This window comes from Colius striatus, chromosome 8 (assembly GCF_028858725.1).
Source record: "Colius striatus isolate bColStr4 chromosome 8, bColStr4.1.hap1, whole genome shotgun sequence".
NCBI lineage: Eukaryota > Metazoa > Chordata > Aves > Coliiformes > Coliidae > Colius > Colius striatus.
The window spans coordinates 24,188,237-24,206,898 of NC_084766.1; the positions used below are offsets into that span (position 1 = coordinate 24,188,237).

An 18,662-nucleotide genomic window follows, 5' to 3' on the forward strand; every position below is an offset into this window, starting at 1 on the left:
CCTCCCATCTGAGCTCTAAGACTCGACCCCTCCAAACTCAGTACTTGTCCCATTGCAGATTCACTCCCCCCACCCCACAAGCTCTTGGGGTGCAACAAAGCTTCCTCCCAAAAGTTACAGCTGCTCTGCTGCCCTAGTGCCTGCTGAGCCCTCTGGGTGCCAGCTCCCCAACACAACCTGGCCTTGGAGCACACCCAGCCTGACCCTGACACTCGTCGCTGCCCAGGACTGCTTTTCTTCAAATGGCCACAGGGCACAGCTGGGGGGGGGGATGGGGGCTGCCCTCCACAACCTCCCACGCCGATGGGATACACAACATCAACCCTCCTTCAGGGGCAATGCCAGCCCAGGAGCACCAGCCCCCCCAGGCGGGAGGAGCTGCAGCTGGGTGGCAGGAACCCAGGCTGTGGCCCTTCCCAGCTGCCTGGCAGCCAGTGTCACATTCCTGGCATAGCTGGGAGCTTTGCTGTTCAAGCAGGGAAAGGTCATCCTTGTGTGTGGAGGCAGCTGCCTGGACCACCACCGGGCAGGGCAGGGCAGGGGCAGGCCCCAGAGGCAGAGAGGAAGCCCAGCAGCTCCTGCCACAGCCCAGCTCCTCTCTGAGTCCAGGCACAAACAAGCATGGGGCAGACAGGGGCAGAGCCTGCTGGGAGGCGAAAACCGTGGTAAGCTGGGGAAGTGGGGAGCAGAGGCACTCCCTTTCTCTGTGACCACCTGCAACAGAGCTGGGCCAAGGCCAGAGAGGGTAGCAGGGCTGACTGGCTGGGACAGCCTCGCCTGCAGCCACAGGAGAAGCAGCCCAGGGCCAGAGATTTATTGGTCATTCTCTATATACACTTATATATTAATCTGTAGTAGAAAGCAGCAGTCACTACATGCATAGAGCAGCACCAACTTGCACTGCTTCTCACCCTGCAGCTGGAGACCCAGCCTCACAGCTCATCCCAAAACTGCCTCCTCTGTACTACAGCTAAAGATTGGAGGAGAAAGACTAAAGCTGCAGGCAACGCTGAGGAGCATGGGAGGGATAAACAGAGTCTCAGCTGAGCCAGGAGCAAAGCTTCCAGCTCCTGGAGATGCAGCTGAGCTCTGACTCCATCCTACAACTAGTCACCTAACGCAGTGCTGAGAAAGGTGGGGAGAGAGCCCTGAGATTGTTTTGCCCCACGGGAGGCAGGGCCACAAGAAGGAAGGATGGCTCCTCCATCACTGGGCCTGGGTAAGTACGTTTCAGGCCATGGCAAGAACCAAGGAGCGTGCCAGACCTCAGAGCAGCTGTGGGGGCACAGCTGTGGGTGATGCTCCACTGCAGAGACACAGCCCCCCGGTGTGGCAGATGCTGCGTGGCAAGGAGGGCTGGCCTGGCCCCAGCCTGGTGCTGGCAGGAGGAGCAGTGAGCACAAGCATCCCCTGACAGGGTGATGCCCCCCTGGAAACCCGCTGGAGGGCACACCCTGTCCTGGGTGTCAGGAGCTGGCTGGGCCTGGTGCGGTCACTTGATGAGCACCTGGTTGCACAGAGCGCACACAAACACCGTTTCCCTCTGAGCTTCCGGGGCTGGAAAGGAAAGCGGGTGTCAGAGATGCTCCCTTTCCCCACCCTGGACTGGGGAACCCAGGCACAAAGCTGCTTTGACCCAAGCCAGATCCCCTCTGCCCTCCCCAGCAAGGGCAGGGCCAGCCCCTGCAGCAGATGGGGCAGGTTGTAGCAGGAGCTCTGCTGTTCCCCACCTTTCCACTCACCTGTGGCTCCCATCACAGCCTTGGGGACTTTGAAGGAACAACACCTGGAGCAGAAGCTGTTCCCACAGTTACTGCAGCTCCGCTGTGGGGAGAAATGGAGGTGAGACACTACCCAGCCCTCCCTGGCAAACCTCAGGGCTGCAACAGTGCTGACAGCATTTCCTGCAAGCCCTGAGCCCCAGAAGCAGAGGGGTCATCTGCCATCACCACTGGGACAAACCACCCAAGCCAAACACTGGATCCGTGTTCAAGTTTGCTCTGTTGTCACAGGCAGTCTGTGCCTAGCCTGAGAAAACAGTGGGAGCACAGGCTTCAGGAGGCTTAAGGAGACTGTCACTTCCTATGCTGTAACCCTGGAAGGACACAGGCTCCAGAGAGTCCCAGACATGTATCAGACTAACCCAGGGGTAAGGGAGGGGGTCACGAGTCTGGAGAACAAGAGGCGGCAGGAAGACAGCAAAAGTGGGTCTGGAGGGGACAAGAGAGACATCCTGCCCAAAGGACCATGTACCAAACACCACTGCCAGGGGCTCAGGCAACACGAGAGAGGTGGCCTTTGCTCCTCTAGCTCCCACAAGCAGAGCCATGCTCTTGCTTCACCAGGAAGGTTTCGGGCCACAGGAAAGGGACTAAACCAGGGCACGGGACAGGTGTCTTCTAGCACCAGTACACACAGGGTTGTCCTCAGGCAGCTGCTAAAGGGGCAAACAGGCAAAGGTTGCACAGCACAAGGGATCCCTGGCACCATTATAGATGAGACGACACCCAGCACCTAGCTGAGGTGACGGCTGCCAGGCTCTGATCAAGACCAGGCACCAGGAGCTGCCAGAGAAAGCCAGGGCAAGCCAGACACGTGCAACAGCCCTGCCCCAAACACTCACCCTCTTCTTGAGCACAGAGAAAGTGGCTGCGCAGCCTGTGCAGCTCCCTGGAAGAAAGAGAGCAGCAGTGAGGCAGGGCTGTGGTGCCTGGGCCTGTGGGCACAGGGACAGGCTCAGCTCCTCACCGAAGTTGTTGCTGGGGTAGCGTTTGCGCAGGCGCTCGGTCAGGCGCGACACCTTGCTGCGGATCACCTCGTTTTTGCTCATGAAGCCGTTGTCCGGGAGGCTCAGATCAAACTCTGAGGAGCACTGAGAGCTCTCGTCGTCCTCCTGCAGGGAGCAGAGCCAGCTGAGCACAGAGGGGTGGCTGGGGGGCAGCCCACCCCAGAGCCAGGCACCCAACAAGCAGGATGCTCTACGTGGCTTGGCCACAAGTCACAGGCAAGCCAGGCAAAGGCTGCCAGCTCCAGCTGGGAGGAGGTGCCCCTGGCACACTGTGGTGGTGTGGCAGTACTCACCATGACCAGCAGCTGGTTCTCCTTCTCCCGCAGCATGGGACAGAGAGGAGAGGCAGTACAGATGGAGTCTGAGCCACCCAGCCCCATAACCACCCTACCCCAGCACTCTGCTTGCCCACCAAGGCCCTCAACCCCCTCTTGCCAGCTGAGACTAGCCTGGAGGCACAGCCCACCCCCACCAGCCTCAAACCTCAATAGCATCTTTGAACTCTTCATCAGGCTCTGCCTCCTCTGCCTCCTCCACACTGCCAGGAGTAAGGTCCTGCAAGAGATTCACAGCGCTAGTCCTGGGGTACCCTCAGCCCCATCCAGAGGTGGGCCCAGGCTTCCACAGTATGCTCAAGCACAAAGAGTCAGGCCCCCAGCAGCCCCACAAGAAGACAGGAGTCCCAGAAGGTGAGGTGAGTCCCTGCCTCCCCAGACCACATCCTTACATACAGCAGCAGGACTGAGCCAAGCCTCCAGAGCAACAGAGCAACCACAGAGCAACTCAAGGGGACTCCCAGGCTTTCAGCAAAGGTGGCAGGAGTTTGTGGGCAGAGGGACACAGGCCCAGTCAGACCAGAGGAGTGGCAGGGCAGCTCACACCCCCAGCCCTGTCCCATCTCACCTCGGTGCTGGTGGGGGTGGGGGTGCGGTCCGGGGAGGCTGCAGCTGGCAGGGCTTCTGCGGGCTCTGGAGCACTCTCCAGGGGTCTGGTGCCCACACACTGCTCCATCGAGGCCTTCAGCTCCATTACCACTGCAGAGAGGGGAAGAGAGCTGGAGCAGAGCGGCACTTCCTTTCTCCCAGCCCTGCCACACACACCCTGCTGCAAAAGATCATCTCCAGGCCTCAAAGTCGGACAGGGGCATGTGCAACCTTCACCCATCGGGTACCCTGAGCACTCCTCTGCTCACACATCAAAGTTAGGGCAGCAAGGAACCCCCCATCACTCGGTCCAGCTGGGGACAGGGAATAACAGGAGCCTTAGTCAGAGCTCAGCTACACAGAGCTCGTCCTATTCTCCTTCAGCAAATGCCAAAGGACAGGGAGCACCTCCAGCACTTGTCTCTGACACACGTTTCCAAGCCTGAGTCATACATTGCCATGGGTACTCAGAGTATTTGAAGTCCTGCAGAGCAGGGTCAGGGACTGAGAACGGTGCCGATGCTCACGTGCAGGCTGTGCTGCCAGGCCCTGAGCTGCCACAGCACAAAGAAGAGCAGGAGACAGCAGCCAGGGCAGGATAAAGATCAGGAGAGACACTCACCTGTCACAGTTAAGACCCAGGACCTCACCACCTATCCCGAGGGCACTGCTGCTCTCAAGGGGACTCGGGTCCCATGACACTGGGCTCACACGAGGGTGCTGGAAGAGGTCCACGGCAGGATCCATGGCTTCAAAGGGCCTTTCCCCAGCCCAACCCACACAGGCCACTTGCAGGGAGGTCTCTCACCTTGGTAGAACTGGGTATTGCCCAGGAAGAGGGTGCTGTTGAGGATGGCCAGGACCCAGCAGAGAGGCAGCAGGTAAAGGATGCAGACAGACCCCAGCAGTGCCCCGTAAAACCTGGGAATGAGCAGCAGGAGACTGCAGTAAACACAGAGCAACTCACACCACAGCACAAGTCCCCTTCCTTCACCTGGGCCTCCCTCTGTCCTCCTCAAACCCTAAACACATTGAAGGCAGCTACACAGGCCTGGCCAGGCCCCTCTCCCCTCTGAGCCCACCCCAGGATACCTGCCCCAGTACTACTCACCGGGAAGAGACAGTGGGGTTCTCCCAGTACAGCACACGGTACACAGCCTCGCAGCTGCAGCACATCCCACTCAGGAACCCCTCCAGCTGGATGAGGCTGCAAATGAGACCTTACTGTCACAAAAACACCCTCAAACCCACAGCTGGGCTCCCCGTCACAGCACTCTTGATGGCGGCCTAGCTGGCATGAACCTGTCCCCTCGCAGCACCGGGGGCTCTCCTGGCCGCGGAGGCCCCGGCAGCCTGACAGCAGGGAGGGCTTCGGCGACTCACAAGCTCTTGACCTGAGCGACGGCCTCCTGCCGCGAGAGCTGCACCCGCCGGAGGTCCTCCCGCCGGACGCTGTGGTGCCGCCGGCGCAGCAGCTCCAGCTCCGAGGGCCGGGCCCGGCACCGCTCCTGCAGGTAGCCCAGCAGGGCCGGCACCGCCACCAGCATGGCGAGCACCGAGTACCAAGCGGCTGGAAGAGGCGAGACAGCGTCAGCCCCGGGCTGGGAAGGCGGGGAGGGGGTGTCCATGGAGGGGAGCGGCCCGGCCGCGCCACACGCACCTTGGCCGAGGGTCAGCAGGAGGAAGTTGAGGCCGAAGCAGACGAGGAGCGAGCACACGGGCCGCTGCCACCTGCGGAGAGGCGCGAGTGAGGGAGGGAAGGCGAGGGGCGTGAGGCCCCGGGGACGGCCTCGGTCCTGGTCTCGACCCAGCCCCAACCTACCGGAGGAGGCAGCGGACGCCCTCGGCAGCGTCTCGCAGCGGCTCCAGGTAGAGCTGCAGCCGCCGGTAGCTCCGCACCAGCTCCAGCAGGTCGAAAGCGGCGGCGGTCCTGGGCGGCGACGGCTCCAGTGGAGCCTCACCGGCGCCCGCCACCCCGTCGAGGCCGCCGGCCGCCCCGTCCCGCTCCAGCGCCTGCATGCCGAGCCCCAGCCGGGGCCGCACAGCAGCAGCCCCTGTCCCGCTGCCGCCGCCGCGCCGGGCCTGAGCCGCACCGCGCTTCCGTGAAGCCGCCAGGTACGCCGTGACGTCACCCGCGGCGCTGGCGCGCAGCCAATCACAAGAGCCGAGCTGGAAAGGACTGGCAGAGGCCCCGCCCCCGCGCGGGAAAAAGGGCGGAAGTGGCCTCGGCGCCGGGCGCCCCGCCCCGGGGCCCCATCGCGTCCGGGCGCTGCCGAGCGGATTCGGGGCCCCGGCGGTTCGGCCCTGCTGTGCGGCTGAGCTGCGTCCCGGCCTGGCCCGCAGCCGGGTCTGCTACGCTCTAGGGCTCAGCGCCAGTCTGGGTCCGGTGCCAGTGCATTGGTCCCGCTCTGACCCTGCTCTGGGTCTGATCCTGCTCCGGGGCTCAGCCCCAGGCCGGGTCTCGGCGTGCTGCTTCCAGCTGTATCCGGGCACTGCGGGTTTGTCCCCATGGGCTCCATCGCTGGAGGGAGCCCTGGCTGTGCTGTCCCCACGCTGGCTCCTGGCTCCCAGCGATGCTCAGGGGGCCCTTGGCTGCATCCCTTTGCAAAAGGGGAGGCGCTATCCTATAATAGTCCATGCAATCTTGTTAACCTTATGCCAGCTCTCATGCTATGAGGGCAGCGCGGGCCTCCCTGCTGGTGCCGGCTGCCCGCAGCCTGTGGTGAGCACAGCATGTGTCACCGTGGGCAGAGGGCTGGAGGGCCTACCAACACCCCTGCCCCAGGTAGAGGTCCAGGGCTGATCCTTATTCCGATAGTGTGGCCCGGTGCCAGTGCCATCCCTGGGAGATGCTGCCCACCTCCAGCCTGCTCTCAACTCTCCAGGGCATGACTGGAACTCTCAGGGCATGACATGCAACTCTCAGCAGGGGCATGACTGTCTGCAGTGCCCAAGCGCCAGACAGAGAGCCTTTTCAGCCCAGAGGAATGCAGCTCCATCCTGTCACCAGCATATCCCTGCAGCCACACAGCCTCAGGGATCTGCAACACTGGGCAGTGGGAGCTGCCTGCACACATGAGCCCCGCCTCTGCAGGAGGCAGTCAGTGCCAGGGACAGCCCATCCCCAAGAGTCCCAACCAGGAGCGGTGGCTCAGCACCAGGAGCGTGCCCATGAGCCCAGAGAATACCAGGACGTTGTAAGGAAGACCAGAACCTTCAGGCAGGGAGGCCTCAGGGCACAGGGCTGTAGAGTAGGTGTGATCTCAGCTCAGACCCAGTCCCCAGCAGATCCCAGTCTGGGTACAAAGCCCCACTCAGTGAGCGCCAACATTGCTTTATTTAGAAAGTGACTCCATAGGCACTGGAGAGTGGGCTTGAGGGAAACAGGGCTGGCATGACAGGCGAGGGTGTGGAAAGCTGAGGAAAGGCACTTGTGGTGGCAGAAGCTCCATTGGGCAGCCTGGGCAAGGGGCTGCATCAGAGCAGGCAGGGGCGGCAGTGTCGGGGACCAGCCCTGACACAGGGCAGAGACAACACATCCTGCCCAGGGGTAGGCGGCTGAGGGGTTGGCAGGGCCCCTGAGCACCAGCGGGGATCATCTTCATGGTGGAAGCACTGACTCAGTGCCACTTCCAGACTTCTCCAAGCCCCAGGGGCACCACGGCTGTGGCTCTCCACACCAAAATAAGGCACTAAGAAACCCCAGGCAACAGCCAGGGCTCGTGGACAGCTGCTGGGGACACGTCCTGCTGATCTGAGCCCACGCAGAGACGGGGTTGACCCCCCTCACACCAGGAGCAACAGAGAGGACCTGCCTCCAGGCAGGGTGAGGAGTGCTTGTGGCAGGGCAGCCCCGGTGCGATGCTCCTCCAGAAATTATCAGTCTCTGGCCGCACATTGCTCCCATTGGCCCTACACGGCCTCCTCAGAGATTGGCGCTTGGTGGGCTGTGGAGGCTGATCCAGACTGTGCTGGCCCTGCTGCTGCCATCCTCTTCTCCTACTCCCCGAGATAGGCCATGTCCCCACAACGCCTCACCCCAGCTGCCCGGGGGCCATAGTGCCAGCAGCAGCCCAGCACCACCATGCTGCTGCACTCACCCTTCCTCTTCGCCTCGCCACAGCCTCCGGGCAGCGCGGGGCCCCGAGATGGAGCCAGAGAGTCTCCAGATGAGAGCTTTCTGGGATGCACCAAGTGGCAGAGCCAAGCAGAGCCGTGGGTCGGTCTCCAACGCCATCGGCGAGGCCGTGCCTGTCTGTGTTGGAGCAGCTGTGCCTCGGCTCAGGCCTGGGGGCTCTGGGTGGCTCAGAGCCATGAACCTCACTGTGGGAGGGCAGGGACCAAGAATGACGCGGTGCCCCGTGCCCTTTGACACCAGGAGCACCTGGTCCTGTGCTGGGGAAGCACAAACACCAAGGCTAGAGGAATTTAGACCCTGCCCAGGGTCACAGAACCAGGCTATGGGCCCACTCACCCTTCCTCTCACCCTGCAGCAGCAGAGGCCTTGCTGCCCTTGCTGTGTGGGATCAGCCCCCAAATGGGAACAGCATGCCCAGGGGCCGGGGGTGAGGGTGACACAGAGTCAGGCTGTGCGGGACCAGGGTGTCTCCTCACCCCCAGAGCATGGGGCAGGGAAGGGCTGAACCCTGCAGGGCTCCGGCAAGACGGCAGACGTGTTCAGGCCAGACAGGAGGAGGGGCCCAGGCTGGGGAAATCGAGATCAGAGCCTCCTTTAGGGAGCTGCAGAGACACTGCACAGCTGGGAACAGCAGGAGGGGGCTGCCAGCGTGTCGGGTGTGGTGGGGTTATGCCTACCCAACCCCACCACACACCACTGGCCCCTGCTCAGCTCCCCCAGGCCACCCTCTACCCTGGGGACAGGTTGGTACCCACCTGAGCATGCAGCATCTGCAAGTCCAGGAGCAGGAGAGTTGGGCAGGGGCCCCAGGGGGTTCTTGAAAACTGGGGACCCTCTTAGGGGTCTCTGCTTGAGTCATTCCACTTGCAACGGCCTAAGTCTGTCCGGGGGTGTGAGAGAGGCTTTGTGCAGCAGTTGGGTGTCCACGTCGTCTTGGCAGGACGCAGGGGAAGCCGTGCTAGGGGAAGGCCTCTGTGTCCATCCATCTGTGCAGGAGCCTCTGGAGGAAGCGTGGTGCAGTCAGCCGGGAGGGGATGGGGCGGCAGGGTCGCTTTGTCCCAAAGCAGGGCTGCGCTCCACCCGCGGGTGAGGAGAAGGGGAGCCGAGTGTCGCGGGGTCTCAGATGATGTCGCGTTGGTCCCGGCAGCGTCGTGACAGACAGTAGAGCCCAGAGAAGAGGTACAGGCAGGCAGCGATGCCCCCGCAAACGGACGCACTCAGGTAGGCACCGTAGAGGCAGTGCTGGCTGTAGCCCGGCAGGTTGCAGTAGCTTTTCTGCCTGGCCTTGTAGCCCATGATGCCGGTGGCGGCTGCGTAGAGCCCCACACCCAGCGCCAGGTCATGCACCAGGTTAGTGAGGAGCCAGCGGGAGCCCAGCCAGGGCACCAGCGCCCAGCGTCCCAGGAGGCTCAGCCCGAAGAGTGCCAGGGTGAGGAGCCAGACCAGGACCGCGGCGAAGAGGGCGAAGTGGGCCGCCCCCTCGTACTTGTGAGCGGCCACCGTCACCCAGAAGGCAGCGCCCAGCGCCAGCTGCCCCAGGCGCAGCAAGCCCAGCGGGCTCCGTAGGTAGGCGCGGTGAAGGCTGAGGGAGTCGCGGGCCGGCGGCGGCCCCGGAGGCGGCGGCACAGCCGGGGGAGCCGTACGGGCCATGGCGGGGTCCTGCCTGCTCCGGCGCAGTTTGGGCGGGACTCAGAGTCCCGGCAGCGACTTCCTCCCCCGACCGCTGCCAAACATCTGGCTCCTAACGGTCCTCCCCGAGCGGGGCCTCTCGTCTCCCCGCCCCGTCCCGCCCCGCCTCCGCGCCCCGCCGCGCCTCCCGACGGCCCCACCGGACAGCGCGGTGCCGCCGCGGATGCCTGCCGCCGTCGCCGGAAGGGGTCGCCGCCCCTGCCTCCTCTTCACCTCCCACGCCGTCCTGTCCCGTCCCGTCCCGCCGGGAGGGGCGGCCGCGCCGCGCGAAGCGGGACCAGGCGGCGGGAGGCAGCGGGATGGGAGGCAAGGGCGGGGCGGGGGGGTGAGAGCAGGACCCCGCGCGGCAGGCGGCGGGGGGCGCGCGCCGGGGTTCCCCCTACGTCACCAGGGATTCCCTCTCGCGTGACGCGCGGCCGGGGCGGGGCCGCGCCCGCCGCACCCGCAGCGCCCGGGCGCCGTCACTGGCGCCACGTGTGCCCCCGCCGGGAGGCGGGGCGGCCGCGCCCCTCGCCGCCCATTGGCCCCGGGGGCGGGAGGCGGGCGCGGATCGGCGGCGGGGCGGGGCGCGCCGGGGGAACGAGCGCGGCAGCGGTCCCGGTGCGGCGGCGCGGAGGGGCTGCGGTAGCCCAGCGGCCGCACGGCGGACCTGTGCCCGCCGGCTCTGTGCGAGGGACTGGCGGCAGCGCGAAAGTGGGTCACGACGGGGCAGCAGCGCCTCGGGCACCGGCGGGGCGGGACCGGACCTGACCTGGGTGCGGCGGCCCGAGCAGGGCGCCTCCCGCGTTCCTGGGCGGCCCCGCCCGGGCGGTTGGCCTCCCGCCCGGCGCCCCAGCCCGCCCTCTCCCTGCGGCCGCCGCGCGTCCCTCCCCCGCCGCCTGCCCTTCCTCACTGGGCATCCGCGCTGGATCCCGGGAGAGGCGGGCCGGCTCGGACGCCGTCTCTCCGGCAGCCGGCGGCGACCGGGGCTATGGGCACGCCGGCCTCGGTGGTGAGCGATCCTCCGAGGCGGGCGGCGCCCGCAGCCCGCGGCCGCAAGCGGGCCTCGGCCAACATCTTCCAGGGCGTGGGGCTGCCGGAGCTGCGGAGCCTGTTCCGGAGCGGCGGGGCCGAGCGGGCCGAGGAGCGCGCCCGCCTCGTCTGGCGGTACGCGGGCCAGCGGCGCATGGTGCGCGCCCTGCGGCGGCTCCGGGGGCGGCGGCGGCCGGCCCGGCCCGGCGGCGGAATGGCGGCTCTGCGGCGCTTCAGCCGCCTGCGGTAGGTGCGGGCCGGGCCGGTGGGGAAAGTGGGAGGGGGTCGGGGAAGCGTGGCCGGAGCGCGCCGCCGACACACATCTCGTCCCCGCAGGATCGCGGAGAAGGAGCCCGGTGGCGACGGCGGGGCCGAGCTGCCCTCGAGGTCCACGTGAACGGCCACGCCGTGGAGGAGCGGGGCTGCCGGCCAGCGGCTGCCAGGCCACCAGGACTCCCTGAGGACACCCAGTGTAGTGGACAGGGTGCAGTGGTGAATAAATGCTGGACGGTGGTGGCTGCGTCAGGCTCTGGCTACGTCCTGCCACCCCCTGGCCTTACCCGGGGGCGGCAGCACCTGGGTCGGGCCCTTGTACCAGGCTCTGTGTGAGCACAACGGCCCCAATCAGCTCTGGGGTGTGGCAGAGAGATGGAGGCAGCCAGGTGAACAGTGGCTCTGTTATTCAGATGGTTGCATGGTTTAAATACATTACATACATTTCTACAGTGCATTAGAACAATACATTTTGGGTCAGTCAGAGATGCAGCCGGGCCTGGCTGGGGAGCTAGGGCCTCACACTGCCTAACCTGTGCTTGCACTGCCAGTGCTGAGCTCCCTCCCCATAGAGGAGACAAGGGAGCTGCTCTCCCCTCCCAGGCTCAACTAACAGTGCCCAAACTCACCTTCATTCCCACCCCTCCACTCCCTAAAGATGGGCTAACAGGACAGCCAGACCCAACACCAGCTTCCTTCAGCAGCAGGAGAAGCTGCAGCTCAAGGCAGGCAGATGCAGCAGCAGCCCTGCTACCATTTGATACAATACAAGCTCAGCAGCTCTTAAGAGCCCACTGCCTCCCCTGCCCCCCACAGGCCTGTGAGATTGTCAGCACTGGGGCATCTGTGAGCCCATGCTGGCCTCCCCCTGCTCCCATCAACACCCTCCACCCATGCAGTAGAGCCCATGCAGCCCTTTCCCACAGTCCCCTGCCCCTCACAGGGGCCCTAGGCACAGACAAGGCTGGCACTGTGCTGGCTGCACAGCAGCCAGGGAGTTTTCTGGGTGCTGGGGCAAAAGCCAAGCAAGGACAGGCATCGAGACCTGGCAGGAGGGATGGGCTGAGGCAGCAGCGAGGGAGAGGGTGCTCACACCTACCCTTGGCCCTCTCCACCTAAGGGGGATGTTCCCACAATGAGGGGGCACTAAGCTGCAGCCCATGCCCAAGTTGTCTGCCCTTCACAAAGGCAAGCCAGCACCTCTTTCCCCTTCCTGTCTAACTGCACCCAAGCCATCCCCACGAGTCTTCTGTCCCCTCCTCAAGCCCCCAGCCAGAGAACAGCCATTCATTGCGGTCCCCGCTGCACCAGCGGGAACTCCCCCTGAGGAAAGCAGCGTGCATGGGGTTGGGGCACAGGAGGGACAGCCAGGGGAGGAGCACAGCACACCCTCAGGGCAAAGGGAGGGGACAGAAGCTGCTACAGGCCTGCCCAGCCTGGCAGCCAGCAGGACAGGCAAGAAAAGGGACAGTGGCTGGCGTGAAGGGGCAGGACAGATCCTGGCCCGAGCAGCCTGCTCATCCCAGCCTCAAGTAGGCTGCTCAGAACCACATGCAGGCTGAGGCAGGGACAGGGGCTCAGCCACACCACACCTCCTGCTGGGCTCTGCCCCAGTCAGGGCACTGAGCACCCACACAGCTGGGGAAGGCCTGTGCCTGCCCTGCCTGGATCCTCAGGCTCAGCTGCAGGTTCCTCCAGCCGCTCCAGGCAGAAGGTGGAGTCCCAGCCCCAGGAGCCAGCCCTGGCCCTGCTCCTCTCCAAGTGCTAGTCCGAGGTGGCCAAGCCCTGCCCCCAGCTGCCCGAGCTACCACCACGAGAAGAAAGGCTTCCGGCTCTGGAAGCTCTGCGTGTAGGACTCGCTGGCGCTGCGCTGGTGGGAACGTGCCGTTTCCACGATCACGGGCGGCATCTGGACCAGGTGCAGAGGGCTCTTCCCGTCCTTCAGCGCCTGTGTCAGGTTCAGGATCTGCACGGCAAACAGAGCGCTGCCTGAGCTGCCCGGAGTGTCCCCGCAGCGCCCTCCCGGCCACGCAGGCAGGACGAGGCCCTGCACCTCACCCATCGGCCTTCCCCACATGCAGCTCACCTGGCCTCTCATGACAGCAATCTGCTTGTGAAACTGTCCCCGGTCAAAGCCAGGGTCTTTCTGCAAGAGAGAGAACAGAGAATACGGTGGCAGGGACCTGCTGCCTCACACCATGCAAGAGATGCCCATTGCCCAAGAAAGTCTCTCTCCTCCTGTTCCACGGGTCTCCTGCTTCTACCCACGCTGTGTCTTCAGCTCCTGGGAGAGGGATAACCCTGCTATGCCTCTGCCCAGAAGCAGTCAGGAGCTTGGCAACCTTCCCATCCACTGTAGCCTTGACAGGGACCTTTCCAACATCACCCCTACTTTTCTTTCTCCCAAGCCTTTCTTGCCCATTTCCCCAGCTACCTTGAAGAGCTCATACAAATCTTCCTCCAGGTCCTTGACAAAGTTGGGGTCCGAGATCTTGGGAAGAATCAGGTCCTTGATCTCCTGTGAAAAGGGGATTTTGGCCTGGGGCAGCCATGCCCAGTAGAACGGATCTGTGGGAGGAAGCAGGAGGCATTAGAACCAGGGGAGACAAAGGATGGTGCCGGAGGGTCCAGCACCCACTCCCCACAGCCTCTGCTGAGCCAGAGCTGCCCATGAACCCAGAAGGTTTGCAGGGGGACAGCCCTAGCTGTCTCCAGCCATTGAGGAGGATGTCTGAGCAGAGAGTTGCATGGCTTGCCAGGGTGTCCTGGCCCAGCCCAAGGGACTCACACGCTCTCCAGGAGTCTGGGTGCTTCAAGGGAAAGGCCAAACCATTGTCTATAGCAGCCAGCTTGATGATGGGCTCTTTCACCACCACCCAGTCACTGTCCTGGAAGGAAGCAGAGTGTGTCATAAGGAGAGAACTCCCAGCAGGAACAGCCTCTCTCCCACTCCCTGCAGCCCTGCTGTCAGAATCTCTGCCCTGGCTACCCAAGAGGCACAGCAGCCTTTCACATGTAGAATGGCTCCTTGCCCACAGAGAAGCACTGTCTGCTTTCAGTGAGAGTGGGACAAAGATGCTCCCCACTCAAGCCACCCCAAGGATGCATGGGTCGAGCAACACCAGTTTCCCCCCATAGCCCAGCTGCATCCTCCCAAAGTCCCACTAGGCCACGGAACCACTGAAGCAAAGGGCAAGGAAAGGCCCAGGAGACAAGCTAAAGCCCCACCATACCCAGCTAGCCAAGGCAGCTGCCCATGCCCAAGCAGGGCTGCTCACCCGCACGCCCGCGCTGTCCAGGGGACAGTCGTACTTGATGAGCCAGTTGTCATTGCCCCGATCTGCAGGGAGAGAAAACCACCTGTGTTAGCACTAGGATAGGGCCTGCCTGCACCATGCCAGGCAGACCACTCCTCTGGCCCAGAAGTGGGACAGACTAGTTTTAGGCCCAAACTCTAAACCAGAGCCCTTGAACTTGCTTGCGGGCCCAGGAAGCCACATTAACCCCAACACAACCAGCCCTGGAGACTGGCCCTGCCTGCAAGAGAAAGGCCAGCCTGTAAGCCCCAGAGTACTGCCCTGACCCCTTCCAGCCTTGTCAGGGACTCAGAAGCCCAGTGGGAGTGAGGCCATAGGAGCACAGACAGGTGCTGGATCTCCCAATGTCCCTGGATCCTCACAGCTGGCAAGCTTTCACCTCAGCACTGGAATGCTCTCAAAAGGCAGGCCAGCAGACAGGGCATGGCCACAGTGGCGGGCAGGCACAGCATCTGCACTCTTCCCAGAGGCAGCTGCCACCTGGCAGCACCCACGTGGTGTTAAGAGAAGTTTTAGGTATCAGGAAGAGATGTCAAGCCTCTGCCCCTCTCCCTGTTGTCCAGCTGGCAGGTAAAGAGGCAGCGTCCAGCAGCCCTACCCGTGTTCCGGATGATGTAGTCCAGCACCACCAGCCGCTCGAACTGCAGCAGTAGCTGCCGGTTGGTGTTCTCCGGGAGCGGCTCAGCCTCAAACCGCCGCAGCCAGTAGTCAGCGTCCTTGTAGCCTTCCACAAAGAGCTGGAAGGAGCCCACCTGAAGCAGGGAGAGGCTGCGTTAGGGGAGGCTGGGGGAAAGGTACCGGGCCAGCGCGGGGGCCAGCAGCCCTACCTTGGGCGGCAGCCCGATGCGGTTAAAGCGCTGGCCGACTTTGGGCACCTTCTCCAGGGCCAGCCTCTTCCCTCGGGACTTCACCCTGTCGATGGCACTGTAGTTAAAAGTCTCGCTGGCCAGATACACCACCTGTGGGGACAGGAGCACAGGCATTGGCAGGGGCACCCACCAGTTCCCACAGGACTGGCCGAGCAACCCCAGACACGCCATTTCCCACGGCTCTGCCCAGCACGAGGATCCCCACAGCCTGAGCGGGAGCAGGCCCAGTCCCGAGCCCTCAACACAACACCTCCGAGGTCAGCAGTGGCTGCCAGACAAGGCACAGGCAGAGCTGTGCAGAAGCACACAAAAGCCTCCCCGGGAGCAGGTCCCAGCGGCTGCTCCCTCACCTTGGTGCGGGGAACAATGTTGAGTTCCAATTTCTGGTCCACCAGGCTGGCGCCCGCCTCTGACAGGTAGCCCTGGTTGAGGACGAGGCAGTCTCTCCCAAAGCAGCACGGGCAGCACAGCTTCTGCAGCCACTTGGTCCACTTGGGGTTCAGCTGCCCGTATGGCTCCTCGTTCTTGGGCTTGAAGACACCAATGATTTTCTGAGTGGGAGAGAAGAGGGCTGACTCACATGGCAGAGCTGGGACACTTCCTCCCAAGCCAGCCCACAGTGGAGACACTCAAGAACAGGCCCAGGATAAGCCTTCACTAGAGCAATAACCAGCCTCTGGGACTAGGCAGACCCCATAGCTCCTGGGACGGAGGCATGAGACCCCATGAGAGCAGGGTGCTGCCCAAAGACCTTCATGCACAACTCACACATCTAGAAATGACCCTCCTTGTCCCAAAAGACACCACTGATGACGCTGTCCCAGGGCAAACATCCCAGTTCCATCCCAGCAACCTTTGGATGGCTGGGGAGAGCTACTGCTCATCATTGCTCATCCTGTCCACACAGGATGGAGAAGGGGATAGTGATCCAAAATGCACTGAACAGAGATGATCCCAAACTGAGCAGAGGAAAAGGGACCAGAACAGCCAAGCAGCTAGAGGAAACCTTAGGGTATACTGTGGGCAAGAGGGCAGAGGCAACTCCAAACTGGCCGCCAGCTGCTAGCAGCAGCACATCCAGCCCCACACGTACCAACCCACTGCTGCAGAACCCTTGTGCCAGACACTGCACTGTTGCCAGGCCACACAGCTGAGGCAAGGGCAAGGCCATCTGCCCCCTTGGGCCAGGCATCCCTGGGGGACTGTGCAGCAGCTCTGGGCTGGCAGCCCCTGTTCTGGGGTGACTCAGCAGCACACACAACCAGCCTTCCTCTCCATGGCTGGCAGCAGCCCCAGCCTGAGTGGGTGGCACTTCTCCAAGCCAAGCTCTTGCCACAATGTGGAAGTGGGACACATGTCTCGGCACCTCAGTGCAGAACCCCAGTGCAGCTCCAGCCTGCCAGGGGCCAGAAGTCAACCCTGGGCAGGCAGGAGTAAGGTTTTATCCACCAGGAAAAGGGAGAGGAAGGGTTTGGACCAGGAGCACTTCAGCTATTCCCAGATCATACAGAGGAGCCACTTTCCCTGAGCAGGCAGGAAGGCAATCCCCTCATCAGCCCCACGTGAAGGCACATGACTGCCAACATGTTCTTTTGATTTGAGCCTGCAAGAGTCCTGTTGGGAGCTCTGGCAGCACAGCCTCGGGAGCTCTGGCAGCATGGCCCCTTGTGCTCTGTGGAGCCAGTCCAATAGAGCAAGGTCCAGCCATGCAGGAACAGGGCAGAAGTGGAGGCCAGAGGCCTGACAGCACAGCATCACTTTCCAGACAGTCCTGTGTGAGAGCTGGCAGGGAAAACAGGTCTGCCTGGTGCCAGCAGCAGGGCAGAGGAAGCCAGGCCAGCCCAGCCCAGCAACACAGGCAACACTTGAGGCCACCACAGCCCCAAGGGACAGCTGGGACAGCTAAAAGGGAAGAAGACACAAGAGAAAAGGTTTTCCTCCAGTGCCCTCACCCCCTGCCCTAACCCACCCAGCACAGCAGCACAGTGTGCTCCCTCCTATGCCAGCAGTGGGGAGATTTTGATGACACTCAGCACTGAGAAACAGAAACCTGACACACGCATTTACTAACAGCAAGGCAGGCTGAGGGCCCTGACACGTGTCGTGGCCAGGAATACAAAGACTTTGGCTCCTCAAAGACATTCTCCACCAGCCCTCAGTGAGCTCAGATCAGCTATGGCCAGGCCATCTCTGCCTCCCACCTCTAGTCAGCTTGTCCAACTGCCCACCCCAGCGACAACACATCTTGTATTGGGCAATCTAAGGGAGCAGAAAGGTGGAGGAAGGAAGGGTGTATTGCCCCACAGCTCAGCTGGGACCTGCCTAACACAGCTCCCATGGAGGGCAAGAAAAGTAGGGCAGACCAGAGACCGGAGAGCTCAGCCCTGCTTCCCAGGAAGCATCCCAGCACACCTGCAGCGACAAGAGTCATGGGAAGCAGCAACAGCTCCAGTAATTGGGCGGGGTGCTGCAGGTCACAAGACAAGCCTGTGCTGCACACACATGCAGACAGTGGTGTGGAGGCTGCTACCATACAGCTGACCACATCTATAGTAGACCAGCTACACGCTGAGGACTGTGCCTCGATTATATCGACCATGCAGTCACAAAGGAAACGCCTCACTCCAGTCTCACAGGCCAAAAATCAGCTCAGCTCTCAGGTGCAGCCCTTGGGCTGGAGTCACTGTGGTCAGAAGATGCTGATGCACAAGCCTGAGGGAGAGGGGGACCCTTCCTCTTTAGGGACGAGAGTCCCAGAAGAAACCAAAGCACCATTTGGACACAGTTGCCTCTCATTCTTGCTGCTGCTCCCATCGAGAAGCCCAGGGTGGCTCCAGTCGCCCGCACCAGCCCTCCCTCAAGCCAGTCACCCGCAGGCCAGCATCACCCCTTCCCCCGGCAGCTCCCTCCTCCCGACCCGCAGGCCTCGGGCAGCCCAGGGCGAGGCCCCCCGGGGCGGGCACACGGGGCCGGGCCCGGCTCACCCCCTGCGGGTCCTTGACGAAGTAGCTGCCGCTGGAGCCCTGCGAGATGCGCTCGGGGAAGATGCCGCGCTCGCTGGCCAGCTCGGCCCGCCGCACCACCTCGGCGAACTCGGGGTCCTCGGGAAAGTCGTTTCGCTCCCGCTGCGCCGCCGCCGCCGCCGCCGCCTGGGCCTGCGCCGCCGCCTGGGCCTGCGCCTGGGCCTGCGCCGCCGCCGGGCCCCGCGCCCCGCGCTCCAGCAGCGGCTGCCGCTCGCGGTCACGGCCGCCGGGAGAACCGGGAGGCGAAGGCGGCGGCGGCGGAGGGGGCGGGGCGGCGGCGGGGAGGGCGCGCACGGCGCCCCCCGGCAGCCCATAGTCGGGGGCCTGCGCCCGCTCCGGAGACACCAGCGGGCTCGTCTCGTCCATCGCGCCCGCCCGGCCCCCGCCGCGCCGCCTGCGCCCGCCGCTTCCGCCCGCGTCAGCGCCCCGCCCCGCCGGGCGGCGCCGCGGAACCCCCTCGCAGCGCCGGGGCGGCCGCGGCCGTGGCGCCGGATGGCACGGGCCCGCAGGTCCCGCACGCCCCGCGCCGCTCGGCCGGGCCAGGGGGCGTCCGCCGGCCCCCGCCGCGAGCGCTGGTGCTGCCGCTGCCCCACACGAGGATGGCCGCTCGGGAGCGGCGGCGGCCCCGCTG

The 18,662-nt window shown here is 63.8% G+C and overlaps 4 protein-coding genes across 7 annotated transcripts; 1 reads left to right on the forward strand and 3 right to left on the reverse strand.

The window, feature by feature from the left end:
• Positions 1–741: 741 nt before the first annotated feature.
• ZFYVE27 (zinc finger FYVE-type containing 27) lies at positions 742–5,859 on the reverse strand. The gene is made up of 11 exons (XM_062001552.1): positions 5,534–5,859; positions 5,372–5,442; positions 5,095–5,281; positions 4,823–4,918; positions 4,520–4,632; positions 3,692–3,822; positions 3,272–3,343; positions 2,749–2,893; positions 2,624–2,670; positions 1,743–1,824; positions 742–1,557 (listed from the first exon to the last, which is right to left on the reverse strand). The coding sequence occupies exons 1-11, from the start codon at positions 5,728–5,730 to the stop codon at positions 1,493–1,495; spliced, it is 1,206 nt and encodes a 401-aa protein (XP_061857536.1). The 5' UTR covers positions 5,731–5,859; the 3' UTR covers positions 742–1,492.
• Positions 5,860–7,029: 1,170 nt separating this feature from the next.
• MARVELD1 (MARVEL domain containing 1) lies at positions 7,030–9,951 on the reverse strand. Of its 3 annotated transcripts, none has more exons than XM_062001281.1 (2): positions 8,605–9,951; positions 7,030–8,034 (listed from the first exon to the last, which is right to left on the reverse strand). In XM_062001281.1, the coding sequence occupies exon 1, from the start codon at positions 9,497–9,499 to the stop codon at positions 8,969–8,971; it is 531 nt and encodes a 176-aa protein (XP_061857265.1). In that variant the 5' UTR covers positions 9,500–9,951; the 3' UTR covers positions 7,030–8,034; positions 8,605–8,968. The 3 variants fall into 3 exon arrangements, with proteins under 3 accessions (XP_061857265.1, XP_061857263.1, XP_061857264.1); XM_062001279.1 differs by having other exon boundaries at positions 7,030–8,416; XM_062001280.1 differs by having other exon boundaries at positions 8,186–9,951.
• Positions 9,952–10,102: 151 nt separating this feature from the next.
• On the forward strand, positions 10,103–11,062 carry AVPI1 (arginine vasopressin induced 1). 2 transcript variants are annotated; one of them, XM_062001594.1, is made up of 2 exons: positions 10,103–10,795; positions 10,886–11,062. In XM_062001594.1, exons 1-2 carry the CDS (start codon positions 10,509–10,511, stop codon positions 10,944–10,946), a joined length of 348 nt encoding a protein of 115 aa, XP_061857578.1. In that variant the 5' UTR covers positions 10,103–10,508; the 3' UTR covers positions 10,947–11,062. The 2 variants fall into 2 exon arrangements, with proteins under 2 accessions (XP_061857578.1, XP_061857579.1); XM_062001595.1 differs by having other exon boundaries at positions 10,103–10,799; positions 10,886–10,964.
• Positions 11,063–11,212: 150 nt separating this feature from the next.
• PI4K2A (phosphatidylinositol 4-kinase type 2 alpha) lies at positions 11,213–18,427 on the reverse strand. The gene is made up of 9 exons (XM_062001593.1): positions 17,993–18,427; positions 15,359–15,559; positions 14,967–15,098; positions 14,738–14,891; positions 14,101–14,162; positions 13,611–13,710; positions 13,257–13,390; positions 12,909–12,968; positions 11,213–12,788 (listed from the first exon to the last, which is right to left on the reverse strand). Exons 1-9 carry the CDS (start codon positions 18,395–18,397, stop codon positions 12,627–12,629), a joined length of 1,410 nt encoding a protein of 469 aa, XP_061857577.1. The 5' UTR covers positions 18,398–18,427; the 3' UTR covers positions 11,213–12,626.
• Positions 18,428–18,662: the final 235 nt, after the last annotated feature.

Coding starts and splice junctions, on each gene's coding strand:
- MARVELD1 (XM_062001281.1), bottom strand. CDS start 9,499: ATGGCCCGTACGGCTCCCCCGGCTGTGCCGCCGCCTCCGGGGCCGCCG.
- PI4K2A (XM_062001593.1), bottom strand. CDS start 18,397: ATGGACGAGACGAGCCCGCTGGTGTCTCCGGAGCGGGCGCAGGCCCCC. Junction 13,391..13,610: donor CCCAGACTCCTGGAGAGCGT/GTGAGTCCCTTG, acceptor TTCCTCCCACAG/ATCCGTTCTACTGGGCATGG. Junction 12,789..12,908: donor TTGCTGTCATGAGAGGCCAG/GTGAGCTGCATG, acceptor TTTGCCGTGCAG/ATCCTGAACCTGACACAGGC.
- AVPI1 (XM_062001594.1), top strand. CDS start 10,509: ATGGGCACGCCGGCCTCGGTGGTGAGCGATCCTCCGAGGCGGGCGGCG. Junction 10,796..10,885: donor CGGCGCTTCAGCCGCCTGCG/GTAGGTGCGGGC, acceptor TCGTCCCCGCAG/GATCGCGGAGAAGGAGCCCG.
- ZFYVE27 (XM_062001552.1), bottom strand. CDS start 5,730: ATGCAGGCGCTGGAGCGGGACGGGGCGGCCGGCGGCCTCGACGGGGTG. Junction 4,919..5,094: donor GTCGCTCAGGTCAAGAGCTT/GTGAGTCGCCGA, acceptor TCTCATTTGCAG/CCTCATCCAGCTGGAGGGGT. Junction 3,344..3,691: donor CCACCCCCACCAGCACCGAG/GTGAGATGGGAC, acceptor AATCTCTTGCAG/GACCTTACTCCTGGCAGTGT.